We start from the raw sequence: 15,741 nt of genomic DNA, 5'->3' as shown, positions 1-15,741 counted from the left end.
TACTGTTTTTCTTTAGGATCAGAAAAGATCAGGTAAAGTGACAGATGTCAAATAACGTTTAGGCCTTCACACAAAGTTTTCAGTACGGCTGAACCCCTCAAGTTAATGGAGCCGATTTTCAGCACAGAATATTCATTCATTATGTATTTTCAGGAACACACTCTAAATTACTTAGTAAATTGCTCAAACTCACCGAAATCAATGAACTTCACGTCAGTGGGAACGGAATTCCCAAACCCTGCTTGAAATTTTTGTGCAGACACAATCCTGTGTGTCAGGAGTGAACTCCCTCCCTCCCGCTGCGGAAAAGCGCCAAGCACAGTGGGTCCCCAGGTTTGTGCTGCAGCTGCTCATGCTTTTGATGAACGCCACGACAAAGGATCCACAACAGGTACCATACACATACCTCAAAAAAATGTGCACAGAGCATGCGGTGCACATCAGGGGAAAAGTTTTCTGCCAGCCCCCTTAAGACTGTGGGAAATGTATTATAACACTAGGCTTTCCAGGGAAAAGGCAAAGCACTAAATTATTTCTGCATGCAGAACACAGGATTTGAGAGTTGCACAGCACACCTGAAAACTACCCAAACAGCTCCTTTTAAACCTGTCCCTCATCTTGCAATACAGACCCTAAAATTTACGGTAAGTGCCACCAATGATGTCAAGTGGATTTACATCTTATTGTAACAAGACTAAACAGACCTGGAGTTAGAATACTGCATTACCACTAATAAAAACTAAACCCAGGAATCAGAGATACAACAAGAAGTTGTTGAACTGCTTGAGTTCTGTTTTCATCCTGACGCTAATCTGAATTTTACAGATTAGTGTATCCAGGACTCATTCTTATTGTTCACAGTCTTCTACATAACCACTACAGAAAACACCAACATCAACTATCAACAAACCTGAAAGGTTTATTGTTAACAACACCTCGTGTGAGCAAACAATGAGGTTGCAGACTTTTCTGTCATTCTAATCCATCTAATAAAATGTTAATGAAAATAACCAGGAAGATTTTAAACTTTTTATTGACTCACTGTAAAACTTTTTTGGATGAGACAGAAAAAAAAAAACCCTTAACATTGTGAACACTGACTTGCATATTTTAAAGGAACTACAAACCAAAGCAAACATCCAACATACTGGTTTTTGGTAAATAAAATTTAAACATTACATATTTACAAATCTACAACCATTCATTTTAAAAGTGCTGCTTGCAGACTGACAAAGTACCATTTTTAAACCCCAGTGAGATAATATCCAGAAATACCCCTCTCTCGTTACCATTTGCATCTCCCATCTGTTATACAAAGATTTTTACATGCAGGAATTTTCTCTTTCTTGGGGGTACAAGTCATTTAATTAGCCAGTCTAATTAATCAGGCTTTGACTGTATCAACAACAAACCTTCTCCAAATGGGAAACAGCAGTGTCAGAGAAACAGCACAATTTCTATTCACATTTCAGTATTTCATCTCTAGTAATTATTCCAGTGGAACCATAAGTAAAGCAAAATATATATTGCACTGCAAATGTAAAACCTTTAAGGTTTTTGACATAAGCATTATTGAGTACACAAAAGGAGAAAATTCAGTTCATACAAAATTTTAAATTGAAAATATGTCTCAAATATTTCATTTATCCATCTTTGCGGTATTGGAAAATATACTCAAATTGCTTTTCTAATAAAGGACAGTGAGATTTGAAAACTTTTTCAACATTGAATTTTATGATGCTTAAAAATTACCCACCTCAGGACCTACATTTTGAACATTATGACTTGAATGAAGAAATTTTTCCATTTGAAGTATATCGCTATTCCAACTATATTTTATTACAGTATTTCTACAGTGGACTGACTTGCAACAGACTTTATAAAGCACTTCGTTAAATATAATGATTTCACTTGCTGAACTACAACATGATATTTAAAAGCACAGCCAAACCAAGGTCAGCAATGGCCGGGAGTGCAGGGACAGCCGGACTGTCTGAAGGACGCACAGACAATCGTTCTCACAGTACTGTATTAATATCTACTCTTCTGATAATACTGGTGATGTTTGAATGAAGTGGCAAACTTGCTGGTTTTACAAGTCTGAAGCAGCTGGAAGTACTGACAATGAGGCTGGGACTAGAATGGAGAAGGTGGCCCGTGGATGGCAAGTGTCACATCTGTTCCTGTGCCAGCACACCCAGTTGCAGCGTCAAGTCCCAGTAAGGGAGTGGTGGTTAGAGACCGGGCTCGGTCGCTTCTGCCAGACTAAAATCAGGAGCATGAAGCTCACGTCATAGCCCAGAACCTCTAACGCACCGCAGCAGCTCTGGAAAACACACCTGCCCTCCTTCATGGCTTGAAGGTCCTTTTAGAAAACAGCGGCTGCCCCAAGGGGTGAGTGACACTGGGAACAGAACTGCCAAGCGCTGGGGACATGGGGACACCACCTACACACAGAACAAATGTTTAGATACACAGCAAGTGCTGTGTGCAACTTTTACGTGGTAAATACAGCGTACGTACTGTACAAAGCAGAGCACACATGCACACTAATAGGTACTTACAATGAATATGTTAAAAAAATAAGCAGGTGGTTTTTTTCCATGCTAGCTCAGAGGGATGAAGGGGTGTGTATCCACCTACACCGATACACTGCTTACTGTGTACCTGGGCGGAAAAAACGAGCTGCAGTTCATGCGCGAGGAATACTTTACAAGCGTGCTAGTACAAAAGAGAGCGTCACAAATTGTTAAAATAAATTAAATGTGAAAAATGTCGGTAAGTGTAGCATTGCTAGCTCCACCTCAGAGCGGGGGGATACTTTCAAAAAGGTCAGCTACATAATTAGCAGCAAATTAGAGGTATTACCCAACGAAAGCTGTCTCCAACAAGACTGCCTCTTGCAATTAGCATCAGCATACACCTGCAGCTCTACACATTTTACATCCCTTCTCCTTAGGGTAGCATCTCCTGACTACTTTACAGAGGTCTCGGAGGAGGTTACACGGAGCTTCATAGCAGCATTACTTCTTTAAGCCTCCAAGAGGCTCACTATTTCATTTAACAAAGTAAATGCGAGCCTTAAAGTTTCTCTCCTTCCTGCCTAACTAAATATTGCTGTATTATTACACTTGCAAACTAAAGAGATTTTTAAAAATACCTGCTGGTAGGCAGATCAAACTATAAAATCTAATGTAACAGCTGAGTATTTAGAAGTATTATAACAACAAGTAAAAGAAATTAGAATTGGAAACCCATTAAGATTACTTAAAACTATTTGTTAAAGCACGGTTTAATTTGTTTGGGGTGTTTTATACAAAGCAATGTCTGTTTTCCCACCTCTGTACAAGACTTCTGCCATTTCTCTGTAGTCTGCCTTCTGATGCAGAGTTGCTACGTAACTGAAAGCACAGCACAAGTTTTTAAATCTGTAGAGCAAGACAACATGAGTCAAAAGCCATGACTCCACCACAAGGACTGACATAGCATTTCTTCACAGAAAAAAAAAAAAGTTGTTTTGCCTGTAAAACTGAGACCAAACATTCCAAGTACATTTAGCTATGCACATTATGCCCCAATAAGCTACATTCTCTACGTATTCCTGGTAGCGAGTTCACTGTATCAACTTGAGTTTAAAGCTTTGGATGAGCATTATGTACGTGCCACATTTAGTGTGTCTCAAACACACTCACCCAGACTCTGAACACTGTGTGCTTATGAAGAAATTCTTGCAGGGTATTTGCTCTGTGTTACATCGGTAACGAGGCCACATCAATGAACAGCTGAGATGTATTGGTTCTATAACAATCTGTAAGACTCTTCAATATACCTTCTCTTTCCTAGGGAGTGAGCAGTGAAGGGGAGAGGAAGAGATTTCTATTTTACAGAGCCAGCGGGGCGTGCATTAGTAGAGTTTTACAGGAGTTTACCAAACCTTCCTTCCAATTGCTGTGGTAACATCTTTTTCATGTGTGCATGGGAGAAATCCTGTCTCTAGAGCACTGTCTAAGTGAAGGTGAACGTTTTCTACTCTGCTCGAAAAACAAATCACTCTCCAAAAAGTAACTGGACAAGTTACTATAAATAGCAGTGTACTGCAAAAAAAATTAGCACTGCATTGCTTATGCAGCAAGTCCATTTAAAATTCACTCCAGTAATTTAAAAAAATTAAAAAAATATCAACTTACTATAAACAATTTAAAATATGTATAATACAACTTTGTATGCTCTTCAAAACATCATGAATATTCTATGTAAACAATAGATTTTGAAGAATTTACTTTGCTCACATTAGTTTCAGTGCATTGTTTCTGTCCACCTGTTCTCTAATTTTTTTTTTTTCTTTTTTTTTAAACGAAGGGAATTGTAATATGTTGTCCCAAGTTAAAGAACTGATTTTGTTTAGAATCTTCCTTTCTACACACTGATTTGCAGAAAGGACAAGGGATGGGGAAATACTATTCAGCCCATTTTTCACTCTGTCCGTTTCCACAACTGTAGACAGGCCTAATTCTTCCCAGGCCTTCCGCCACCGCCTGTTCATACACACGTTCTTGAACACTGAAGACCGAGATGTTCCTTGGGACCGAAGTGGTTATTTTACACAGGTACAGATCGTAGACACCATCTCTTTATCTTGCTATATTTAAAGATATGGTTCTCCAAAAATCTTTCTGCATTCCATCACTCCAGTACTTGGTGGTCGATCACAATTATGAGTGTTCTTCACTTGATTAGCTGTGAGTCGATCATAGGCCATTTTGTACTCTCTGTCAAAAGCATCTGCAGAAACAGAAAAGCAATTTCTGTATGCTGTGCTCAAAGCCACAACCCAAATACAATGACGGCTACTACGCTTATCAGCTAAAAAATAACTGTAAAGTTCTTTTTATCAGTATTTACCATAGAAAGACACACATGAAAGCTACAGATTTTTTTGCTGTTGTTTGGAAGCTGAAAAACTAGTTTGTGTACATTTTTCATCTATGTCTATGTGAATAACTTAAAAACTTACCTATATCAATGTTATCTCTTCCTAGGGCAACAAGTGAAAGAAACAGTATTTCTCTGTACAGGCTCCTGAAATTGTAAGAGAAATGTCAATTTATATAACACAATAATATACCACATTAAAAATACATCGAATTATCTAAAGGTAACTTTTTTTTTTTTTTTTAAGTGGCATTTTGAACATGATTCCTGATTGCCACCTCCAAAATGTTGTCATTTCTGACCTCTGGAGAATGCCCTGGACTCCCCACATCGAGGTCACCCAAGTGCCACCAGAGTGAAACATCCACTTAATATACTCAACCAAATTTCACCAGATTTGACAAGCAGGTCAGGAACCTGCTTTCCTGCAGTCCCAGCTTACCTTGAAAAAGCAGGCAGATGAGAAAATAAATACCTTGTCAATACTCCAGCTCTTGAAAAGGCTTCTATATATTTTTTTATAAACAAAAATCAGTAAATCCAGGCAAGAAATATAAATTAATAAGAAATAATTTTCACTAATTCCACTGCTAATGGAAAAAACACTTCTTAAATGAGAGCTAACCTCTCTTCTTAGCTCCCCTTCTCTTCTCTACTAGAAACGACACTAATACACATATAATATTTAATAACAAAATATATACACTCCCTACTTGATTTGTCATCATTCAAAGGTAAGAGCAAAGAGCTGGCTGTAAAGCAGAAAGGGAGAAGAAAAAGTAAAAAACACTTTCTCCATTTTTTTTTTCTAAAAGAAGTTTGTAAAAGTTATCACAAAGAAGAAGAATATTTACCAGACTGAGTGATAAATCTGAGAACGCTGCTGAAAAACAGTGCTATTTTTCTTTAAAAAAAACCCACACTATAAAATACAATTGATATTACAATAGCCTTACTGGTGTCTAACCTCACTCCAATTAGGCTTGTTCATGTCCTTACCTCTGTCTTTTAATATGTGGCCATTTGTTCAATCTCTCCAATATTTGACTCATTGGTCCGTACACATCATTCATCTTGATGCTTTTCACCATACTCCGCAAGAGCTCCTGGTTAAAAGAGTCATCATCTTTCTGCAATAAATGGACCATTGGGTACTTCTGGGCTGAAAAACATGAGAAATGCTGTAAGAATAAATATATTATTTGTGTAACAAGTAGAAAGTTGTTAAAAAAAAGGTGGGAGGCTACACAAACTGAAAACATTGACATATATGTAGTGAGCAAAGAACAATAAACCAAGCCAAATAATATCAATGTAAAACACTAAAAGCACATAGGAGAAAACTCAACGGCTGTAATGGGTCATGAGCTGTTTTCAGGCATATGATCCAACACTGGCAACAAAATTCTTAGCAAGCGACTTCTAAAAGTAAGAAAACAAGCTAAGCGGATGAAGTGTCAATGTAAATTCAGTGTTTCACTGAAATATATTCCCTCTTATTCCTCCCTTTCCAATGAAGAAAAAGCCACTGGAGGTACAGGTTAACGATTTGAAACATATAAACTGGAAAACTAAACTTGTTCAAGCAGTTTACATCCACCCTTCCTCCCAAAACAAATCACACAAGCTTAGAATAGCAACACCAAACTGAACACTCACTCTCAAACAAAAGAGTGCGATTTTGACCTGCAAGACAAAAAGTAATATGATCAAAAAATCAGTTATATATCTCACGTGAACTATTCGCAAAGACATGTTTTCAAAACACATTCTTCAGTTGCTCAAAATGAAAGTTATTATTTATTAAAAAAATCAACAAACACCAAAAACCACCAGAAACAAAGCTTACTCTGAGCATTCCACAAAATATACAGAGGCTGCCGTGGATCCTGATGCAACTTCATATTGTCCCATAGCATCTGAATAAGAACATATTTACTGTCCTCCGACATACAGCTTCGTGGAATCTGAACAGGAAAATGCATACATAAAGATATTTTATTACAAAGTCATGACAGAGGACTTACGTATTTAAAAATATAACTTCATGTCTATAGGCCTCATGGTAAAAAGCTCTAATATTATAACTGTTGTAAAACCTGAGAAAGCTAAACCTGAATAGTGACACAGCTAACAGGTATTTTGTGTGTCTTCCTACAGCCTTAAAAAATCGTAACTTTCTCCTCCTCCTACTGCTTAACTAGTCAAATTGCAATAAAACCAACTAGAAACTTATTGTCTGTGTAACTGAGGATCATAAATTACAGCGTGACTAGTAAGAGCTAAACATTTACCCCATGCAAGTCCTGCTGAGCCAGAATTCCAGACTCACACATATTTTCCTTCAGTTGACACACATCCTTTACCAATTCAGGACTGGGCTGAGCATATTTTAAGACATATTTCTAAGAGTTACTGAATTATCTAATGATTTCCTATATGGGAAAATAAGCATTTCTCACATATCAGTATTTCCTATCCGCTTCTGTACCTTGGAGTTTTTATTACAGTGCTCAGAAGAAAGTATTAATCCCGGTAAGTTGCTGGGCAAGTCCAAGCGTCTGAAATACCACACCAAATTCCAGAAAACAATAGGGTGATGATCTACGAAGTCTGCCACTGTTATTGCATGATCACCTTCATTTTCAAGTAAGCTCTCAAGTTCTTTCCATACCACAAGAGGACTGAGATAAGGAACTGTTATAGGATCGGGACTGGGTAAGCGCCATTCTAAGCCCAAGGAATCCTATGGTAAAAAGAAAAAAACATCATTAGTTGGAATGTAGCTATTTTTACAAAGTCTTATGAATGCTTTTGTTCCCCACCAGACACACCAACATCTAGAAGTTACAACTAATATTAGCTTAAATAATAAAACCTACTATTTCTCATAATTTGGGATAGTTAATTCTGTTCTAATTTACGCTGTTTCACATTTCTCTATCACACACTTTGAAAAAATAACATTTAAGGTAAAAAAAAACTACACACTGTTGGTCCTTGCAAAGTAGCAGGCAGGCTACCAGTAGGAATGATATGGCTGATCTTCTGGTTTTCCTTCTCATCTTCTTCCAATGGGCCAAAAGCGCTGATACTCCTTGCTACAGGGTGACCTGGACATTCTGACCCTGAGGGATTTTGTCTTCTTCCCGAGGGGATCTGGATACTTCTGGCACAAATATTGTCATGCTGCTTAGATTTGCTAGGGGGAAAGAAAAAAAATAAGAATCTCAGCTTTTTGTTTTACTCTGAGTGCTCAAACATATACACAGTGCAAGTTTTATTTCCCCTTGTACTGATAAATTAACACAAATATTCTAAAAGAGCTCATACAATTTGCAGAATTACAGATGCCTACACGAATTGTTACGTAAGGGATGAAATGGTAAACACCACGGTGAAAAAGCACTATGTGGTCAACTCAGAGGTAAGGGAGAGGCAGCAAGGAGATACACTCTGAAAAGGAGAAACTGATTTGAGAGAGGATCTCATTCAATTAATTTATGTTGATGAGGAATACATGCACATCCACAGAGTAACTAATTTCTACGCAGAAAATGCAGATTTACCTATTTGAATTCATATCCTCTTGAACAGACATCACAGATGTAGTGAGGCCAACACTGGTTGCTGTGTTACAGGATTTCCCACTCTGATTTGCAAAAAGCGATGGGAAATGCATGTTTTCTGTAGAAGGGCTGGACTTCAGAAAATAACTGCACAGAGAGCAAAAGCTTCACATTAGCTAAAGAACAAACAAAACCCACTTCACAATTATGAACATCCAAAATCGAGGAAAATTCAAATCATGTTATTACCGTCCAGGTCGCCGAAGATCTCTGATTTCTATGCTTAAAAAAGGCAGAAATAAATTGCCACAGAAAGGACATGTGGTATTGAGATTTGAATCATCTGCTGTCCACCCTGCCATGATTTCTTCATCATGAACCAAACAGTCACAAGTCCGACACCGTGAACAGCTGGAGATGAGGACCTGCATGCGGCAGATAACAGAACTCCACTATGACACATTCTCAAAACTATTCTTCTTTTACAAAGCAGTTAAAATTAGAGCCAAAATCTTTGCCCTTAGATGAATGCTGCTCTCCGCTTGCATACAAGTTCAGATCTTCCCAGGCTTTAAATTTAAGTATTTCAGAAGACCTATTAAATCATAAATCGAAACTGCAACAGCAGATAGCTGATATGGTAAATGACTGGAATGAGCATTGCCTGAAAAACTTATTAAGTGAAGGTCTTCGTTCTGCTGTAGCAAGTAGACTAGGATCTGGAACTATGCTTGTGAAATAAATATAATTTAGCTAAGTGGCTTAGGTTATCCTTTTATGGCTTCCCAGAGTAAAACCAGCCAGTTATTAAAAAATATTTTTATTAACAATACTATGTCATTTGTATTTGGTTTGCAACCATAATAGTACAGGGGTATTTATGCACCTATATAAATTATTCTTAGAACTTAAGCACTCTTTGGCAGTGACTGCCAGTATAATATAAATGAGGGGAAAAAAGATGAAAATGACCAGTCATTAATCCAAACCTGATGTTAACAGTCAGAAGTACAATGATCTTGCTAGATGCTACAAGAAGAAATAGTTACTTATCTATTTCATATTTTTAAATGTATAGTGCTATTTCAGATCTGGTATTTTCACCTCAGACAAATTTAGCTGCACAAGGGATTTAGATGCCTGAATTCAATGGTATCCAATTCTCAAACTCTGAGAACTGCAGTTTAAGGACCAAAAACGTGACTGCAAAGACATTTCTAGAGCAAGATCTGAAATTATACCTAACTCTGTCACAGAAATATTTAATAGACTAATTTTAAGCTTTGAGTTTTAACAGAGATTCAGATAGCATTTATATTTGAAGACATATGCTTTTAAGTATCAATTAAAATCAATAAATCATCCTGTACCTCCATAGCGTAGTTCTGAAACACACTGGTACTACTTGTACTGCAAGAAGATATCAGCTCTGATTTGTCAGGTAAAGGGAACTTTGAAAGAGACCCTATTAACAGAAAAAACCCCAAAGTATTAGTTATTCAGAATATGTATTTTTAGTAAACTTTTTCTAGTCAAATAATACTGCAGTTATAAAATGTGTAACGGAAGATGCAATAAATCTGAAGCTGGAGTGTGAGGCTGCCATCTGCCTAGAACCAACAGCAGCAAAAATAAAATCTACAAACATAGAATTCCCATATGTTCAGTTTTCTTTTTTCAACAATTGGTAGCTTGGAAACAAATTTAACAGATTAAGTAATTCATACTCACACTTATTTTGTCCGGACTAAAACTAGGGAAGGATAAGAGTTGCTGCTTGTGACCGCAAATATGCCTGAGACTGCTCTTTGCCACCCCTTGGCCTCAGGATCCCTGAGCCCCTGGCCACAACGGCCTCCACTGCCCCTCTCCAGTTCTTCCACATCCCACAAACCAGGAGGCAAATTTAGACATGTTCTTCTAGGTGCTAAGTGGTGGCATCTAAATAAACAGATTGTCCTTCCACCCTGATTCTGCTTAACACACCATGCTCTAGAATAACAGTAGTACAGAAATTGGTGTAACGGTCACAACCAATTATATTTTTTTTCCCCTAATCTGGGTTGGATAATACAAAGTTTGACAATCAGCTTCAACTGCAGCTGGTAGAAAACAACAGTTTTCAAAAAGGGATTTTTACTACTTTTAGAAAACAAAACCAGACTAATAAAGTTACCTTCTGAAAATTTTTATAGATGTCTTCTGGAGTTGTACAGCTTGCACAAATAAGATAATTATATGAAAACTGAAGTACCTAAAGGGTCTCTTATTTTCATAGCTGTACCATACCAAAACTTATTCAGGGACAGGATGTTACTGTGCAAGTTATTCCACAAGAAAGAACAACCAAACCAAGGTTCTACAATAAGAATATCCATAGATATAGACAGATCTGTATGAGTAATAGTTTGCAGGCAGGAAAAGAAAAATGTTCTTTTGCCACAAAAAGGACTAACAACTAGGATAATCCCAAACTGAGAATTATGAAAGAACAACTGGGTTTTTTTTTTTTTTTTTGTTCAGATCAGTGAACGCAATGCAAAAGTTGTTGCTTACCACACTGGTCATATTGTTTTGATGAGCCATCGTGGGAAGCTGAGCTTTCTAGGCTTGTCCTGCTGAGGCCAATTCTCTTAATTTCTGATGTGGTATTTTCCTGAGGAGAAGCACTTTCAAAATCATTGCAGACATCTTCATCAGTTAGAGAAGTGGATTCTGAGTCCAGAGCTCCAAGAGATGAAACACTTGCTCGGTCTGAATTTTGATCCTGAGAGGAAAAAAAAAAACAATTCCACTGAGAAAAGGAAAGCAAAATTATTTCTAAAAATAACAGGCAGACTTACCTCTGTAAATTCAAGGCATGAACTTCTCTCCTTGAAAAGTCACTCAGCTCAGGTCTCTACTCAGAACAAATGTTAAATAACTACATGAGGATTCTCTTTAAGAGATTCTCCAAGTAAAATGACCTAAATGAAAACTTAAATATTTCAGTCCTATAACTTTTCCCCATCATGGCTATAGAAGTTATTAGCAGCCATAGGAATGCATTAGGATAGGCAAGGTGTCATCAATACCTTAGACAATTAGTCTCAGATTGTTTTTAAGCACATGAAAACAACACACTGCCAGCAAATGGCACCGTTTCATCCCCAAGGACTGTAGGTAAATAAGGGAAGGCAGATCAGTCTCCTCCACCCTGTCAGTGATTAAACCCTTACAGAGCTTCTTCCTTAATCTATAGGTACTTAGGTTTTGTGATGTGGGGGAAAATAATTATAAAAATTTACCTTTGAGGATGCAGCATACATTGTAAATTTTGAGTACCACTTGCTGGCTTTCTCTGCAACCCCTTTTCCAGCAGAAAACATGCTGCTCTTCAGAACATCAAACTTCGGTGTTAACAGCGTATCCAAGTTGAAGGACGGTGAAGACACAAGTGTTAATGCACCAGTTGCATCCTGGAGCTGTTCCTTTGCGGGACTGTTTGGGGAATAAGCTGGGGAGGACCAAAGCCTGTCTCTTGGCCTTTCTTCACTCTTTGTGTGGTAACTCTTGGATTTGGTAAGCCTGGATGGCCTTGGGGAGTTTGGGGGAAGGCTGGACCTCCTACAGGGCTGGATTACTGTTGGGCTTTTTTTATTAGCATTTCTGTCATCATAGGGTTTTTGCAACTCTATGCTTGGGGCACGACTCGACAAAGGGCTGCTCATGTTGTTCATGTACATGACTATTTCTTCAGCTAAATCTCGCCTTGCAGATGGAGTAGAAACACTTCTGTCATCATCATCCTCCTCATCCTCTTTCTGCTGTTCTGTCTCAGCAACCAGCAGGGACAGCGGATCAAATCCAGTTTCAACATCTGTCTTTTCAACTGGTTTTACTGGAAAGCTGCTCTTTCTTTGCAGCTTTCTAGATTTGTCACTGGAGGATTTCACTGCTGTAGATGTTTCAGGTTCTGCATCCAAGTCTTCCAGATCAAAGATAACAGGAGACTCTGTTTTATCTGTAAAACTGCAATCGAAAGCTGCATCTTCATCACTCGAATCTTTCTCCAGGCTTTCTCTCTTAGATCCTAAAGAGGAAGTTCTGATATTAAGAGTTTTTGGCCGTATGCTTTTCTGTAATGCACTAGATAGGATTTTGGCATCAGCTCCCAGTTTTTCAACAATTTCTCCAGGGTTTGCTTCCTGATTTACTCTATTTATCATGAGTCCCACTAAGCCATCTCCACTCAGGTTACGGTTCCTGCCTTCCCATGGTATCTCCCTTAGGTCAGGTTCTACCGCACTTTTATGTCTCTTTCTTAAAGATTTACTTTTTATAACTCCTGCTTCACTGGCATCCTCAAAAGATGATGTAAACAGCAATCCTATGGAACTCTCTGAAAAACAGATGAAACACGGTGCTTTATTTCTTACTATGCAAGAAAACTAACCAAATTACAAAAGAAAGCAAATTCACCTCAAACGGTTTACAACACTGAAAGATGGAATTCACTATGTATTGTGCTAGGGGTTGAAACCTTGAATTGACCATGGTCACAACTTTCAGGAGGGATCAGATGATAAAACATTTATAAGCAAGTCAAAACACACAACATAATAGTACTTCAAGAGAGATCATCAAGAAAAGTCTTGGATGTATTTAGGTTTCTCTTCCAGAGACATACTCCATAATTAAGAGGTTTGAAATCTAAAGATAGTAAAGGTATCTAGCAAATGGCAAAAAAGTGTAACACTTTCTAACCTGATGAATTAGAGCCAACAAAAGGAGTTACTGTCAGAAAAATCTCCACTGTTTTGCCAGAGCATAAAGATGCAGACTTTAAGGTATGATATTACAGTATTTCAGGCACAGTTGACACTATTAAAATAATCACATTTGACATTAAAGACTTGTGAAAATGCCTGACAGTTTCTTTTCATTATACTGCACAGAAACCTCTTGTCCATCCTGAAGGAATGTATTAGTTGCTGAAGGATATAAGAAAAAGAAACAAGACCTGGATTTTGTAAGCAGATATTTGCTATAGGAAAAAAAAATAATCTGGAAATGAAGAATATGCAGACATATCTCCCTGACACAGCATATGCAGAATCTAACCTAAACTCACTCCCACAAGTTGCACTGGCTACTGCCATCACATCAATTACGTTATATCTTAAGTTTTGTGGACAAAAGAACTCAAGCATGATACATAGAGCTCTAATTAGCAATTATTTATACAGACAAAACTGCACAAGAATCAAAATCTATTTTCTCTTCCACTCACCTGTGTTGGCATCTGTTATGGTATTGTCCACTGTACCGTTGAGCCGCACTATGCTAGAAGCGGCTTTGCCATCACTCGAGTTCTGATAATTCAGTTTAGGTAGGCAGTCACCGCTCCCTTTTGTGCTCTCCACTTCAGACACTGTATATAGAAAAGGACAGGCAGTTCTTCAGAATCAAAGCAACTTAATTTACATCTCAAGTTTCCATTACCTATTAGATGCTTTATGGAGGATTAAGTGACAGCACGTTGTACATATCCCAAGATACATGGGCTGATATCTACTTGGGCAGAGGTTTTCAAGCTGGAACAACTGACCTATGGATATTTAATTCTCAGCATTACTTTTATAACTGGAAGTTAGACTTGCTATCTCTCACAGACCAGCAAAAATTCACCCATTCTCCTCTTATGTGTTTTATAAAGAAAACAGACTGGTAGGAAAGGCTTTCCTGTAGATTATGCCTGTAAAGTGATTTAATTTTTTTAAAAAGACAGAAACATTAAGCTGTAATTATCATTAAGTCTTTATGTTACTCTTATCACTTACTTGAAACAGAAGAGAGAAAAAAAGAACTGCAATTTTTAAAGTTAAACCATTAGACATCCAGAGAAAAGAACTTAACACATGGACATCAACTGTCATTACTACACACACTCACTGTGAAAAAAAAAAAAAAAAAAGCTCCCTCACTTAGCTGAAATCCCTATTTATCCACAATGAAGCAGTTATCTGTGTTCACAAGATACATACAAGAACTGGAGTCACTCTCTCTCTTGTCCTCTTTTTGTTCTTGTATATCTTGAAGAGAAGCTTTCCCTTGCTTGGCTTCTTCTTTGAGTGATGTGTTATTGCCCAAGTCTGCAAGTCCCCCTATTGCAAGAGGGCAATGACAGAAAAAGATGAATATGGTAAACAGAATAAATAAATATGATCATTTTAGATGATATACAGAACTCCAAACTCAAGGACTAGTTCTAGATAGCTCTCAACTAACATCAAAAAATGGAGTAAACAACAACAACAACAAAAAAAAGAGAGATTGGGCAGAAGTTTCTGCCATTTATGAAACTGGCTATTGTATGTACTAGAATAATTATCACACAAATTTCAGGTTCATATTTTGCATCCATAAAGAACTGATACAATAAACAAAGAGCAGACTATTCTGAAATCGAAGACCAAAAAAACAAACAGTTATTTTTTTAAAAATTGTGCAAGAACTTTTTTTTCTTGAAGACTGTTTTTATCATCAAATTCACAACAGAGAGCTTTCTGGAATAATTTTCTTATCAGCATCAAAATAGGGATGTGAGTACTTTACCAGGAATGGCAGTATGTGAGGTGCTTGCTGGTAGCTTTCTCAATGCTTTTTTAAACTGTGCTATTCCTAAAACAACGTTCCGTATTTTCATCCATAGGAAATAGCCACCTCGATTGCTTGAAGGCCATGTACTTTCCAAAACAGCCTATTTGGGAAATATCAAAGTCAAATGAAATAATTTTAAAGAACAATCAGGTGCAAAATCATTAATGTAAATTCCAAATTGTGTTAAATTTGTAGTTATGAAGTAGACTTTTAAACCCACAAAAACAAAGACAACACAATTATTCTATCTTGTATTTCTTCCACTTACTAGAAATGACAAAATTACATCTGAATTGCCCCCTTATTTTATTTGTTTCTATTTGCCTGGATAAAAATGTGTTGGGGTTTTTTTTTTTTCCCCTTTCTTTCAAAAATACTTACCTTATTGTAGTAGCCATAAGTAATGGCATTAGGGTCAATACCAGCTTTCTGCATTTCAAAGAGCACTCGCACTGCCAGCACCGGCTGACCGTACTGTCCACACAGCTGCATGAGGACTCGGTAGCAGACCTAAAAACACACGTAATTAGCAGTGGGCTTCTGTAGTCAAACACATATTCCATTCCGTAAAACCACTGGGCTATTTCTGGAATTCTGG

At 37.5% G+C, this 15,741-nt stretch overlaps 1 protein-coding gene across 10 annotated transcripts in view; it reads right to left on the bottom strand.

The window, feature by feature from the left end:
* Positions 1-899: 899 nt before the first annotated feature.
* The window catches only part of DENND4A (DENN domain containing 4A), a 45,242-nt gene continuing 30,400 nt past the window's right edge, over positions 900-15,741 (bottom strand). For 9 of the 10 annotated variants that reach the window (XM_071813961.1, XM_065846984.2, XM_071813962.1 and 6 more), the window contains 16 exons: positions 15,525-15,653; positions 15,099-15,243; positions 14,528-14,647; positions 13,774-13,914; positions 11,789-12,882; positions 11,058-11,268; positions 9,872-9,966; positions 8,751-8,926; positions 8,502-8,648; positions 7,924-8,134; positions 7,424-7,678; positions 6,782-6,899; positions 6,592-6,618; positions 5,932-6,094; positions 5,015-5,079; positions 900-4,782 (listed from right to left, as the gene is read on the bottom strand). In XM_071813961.1, the coding sequence (XP_071670062.1) occupies positions 4,646-4,782; positions 5,015-5,079; positions 5,932-6,094; positions 6,592-6,618; positions 6,782-6,899; positions 7,424-7,678; positions 7,924-8,134; positions 8,502-8,648; positions 8,751-8,926; positions 9,872-9,966; positions 11,058-11,268; positions 11,789-12,882; positions 13,774-13,914; positions 14,528-14,647; positions 15,099-15,243; positions 15,525-15,653 (3,234 nt within the window). In that variant the 3' untranslated portion in view covers positions 900-4,645. The remainder of the gene's footprint in view (positions 4,783-5,014; positions 5,080-5,931; positions 6,095-6,591; positions 6,619-6,781; positions 6,900-7,423; positions 7,679-7,923; positions 8,135-8,501; positions 8,649-8,750; positions 8,927-9,871; positions 9,967-11,057; positions 11,269-11,788; positions 12,883-13,773; positions 13,915-14,527; positions 14,648-15,098; positions 15,244-15,524; positions 15,654-15,741) is intronic. The other variant, XM_065846989.2, reaches the window with a different exon arrangement.

Source organism: Patagioenas fasciata, chromosome 12 (genome assembly GCF_037038585.1).
Source record: "Patagioenas fasciata isolate bPatFas1 chromosome 12, bPatFas1.hap1, whole genome shotgun sequence".
Lineage (NCBI taxonomy): Eukaryota > Metazoa > Chordata > Aves > Columbiformes > Columbidae > Patagioenas > Patagioenas fasciata.
Note: the sequence above shows the minus strand (reverse complement) of the source record. Positions and strands in the feature narration are given on the sequence as shown.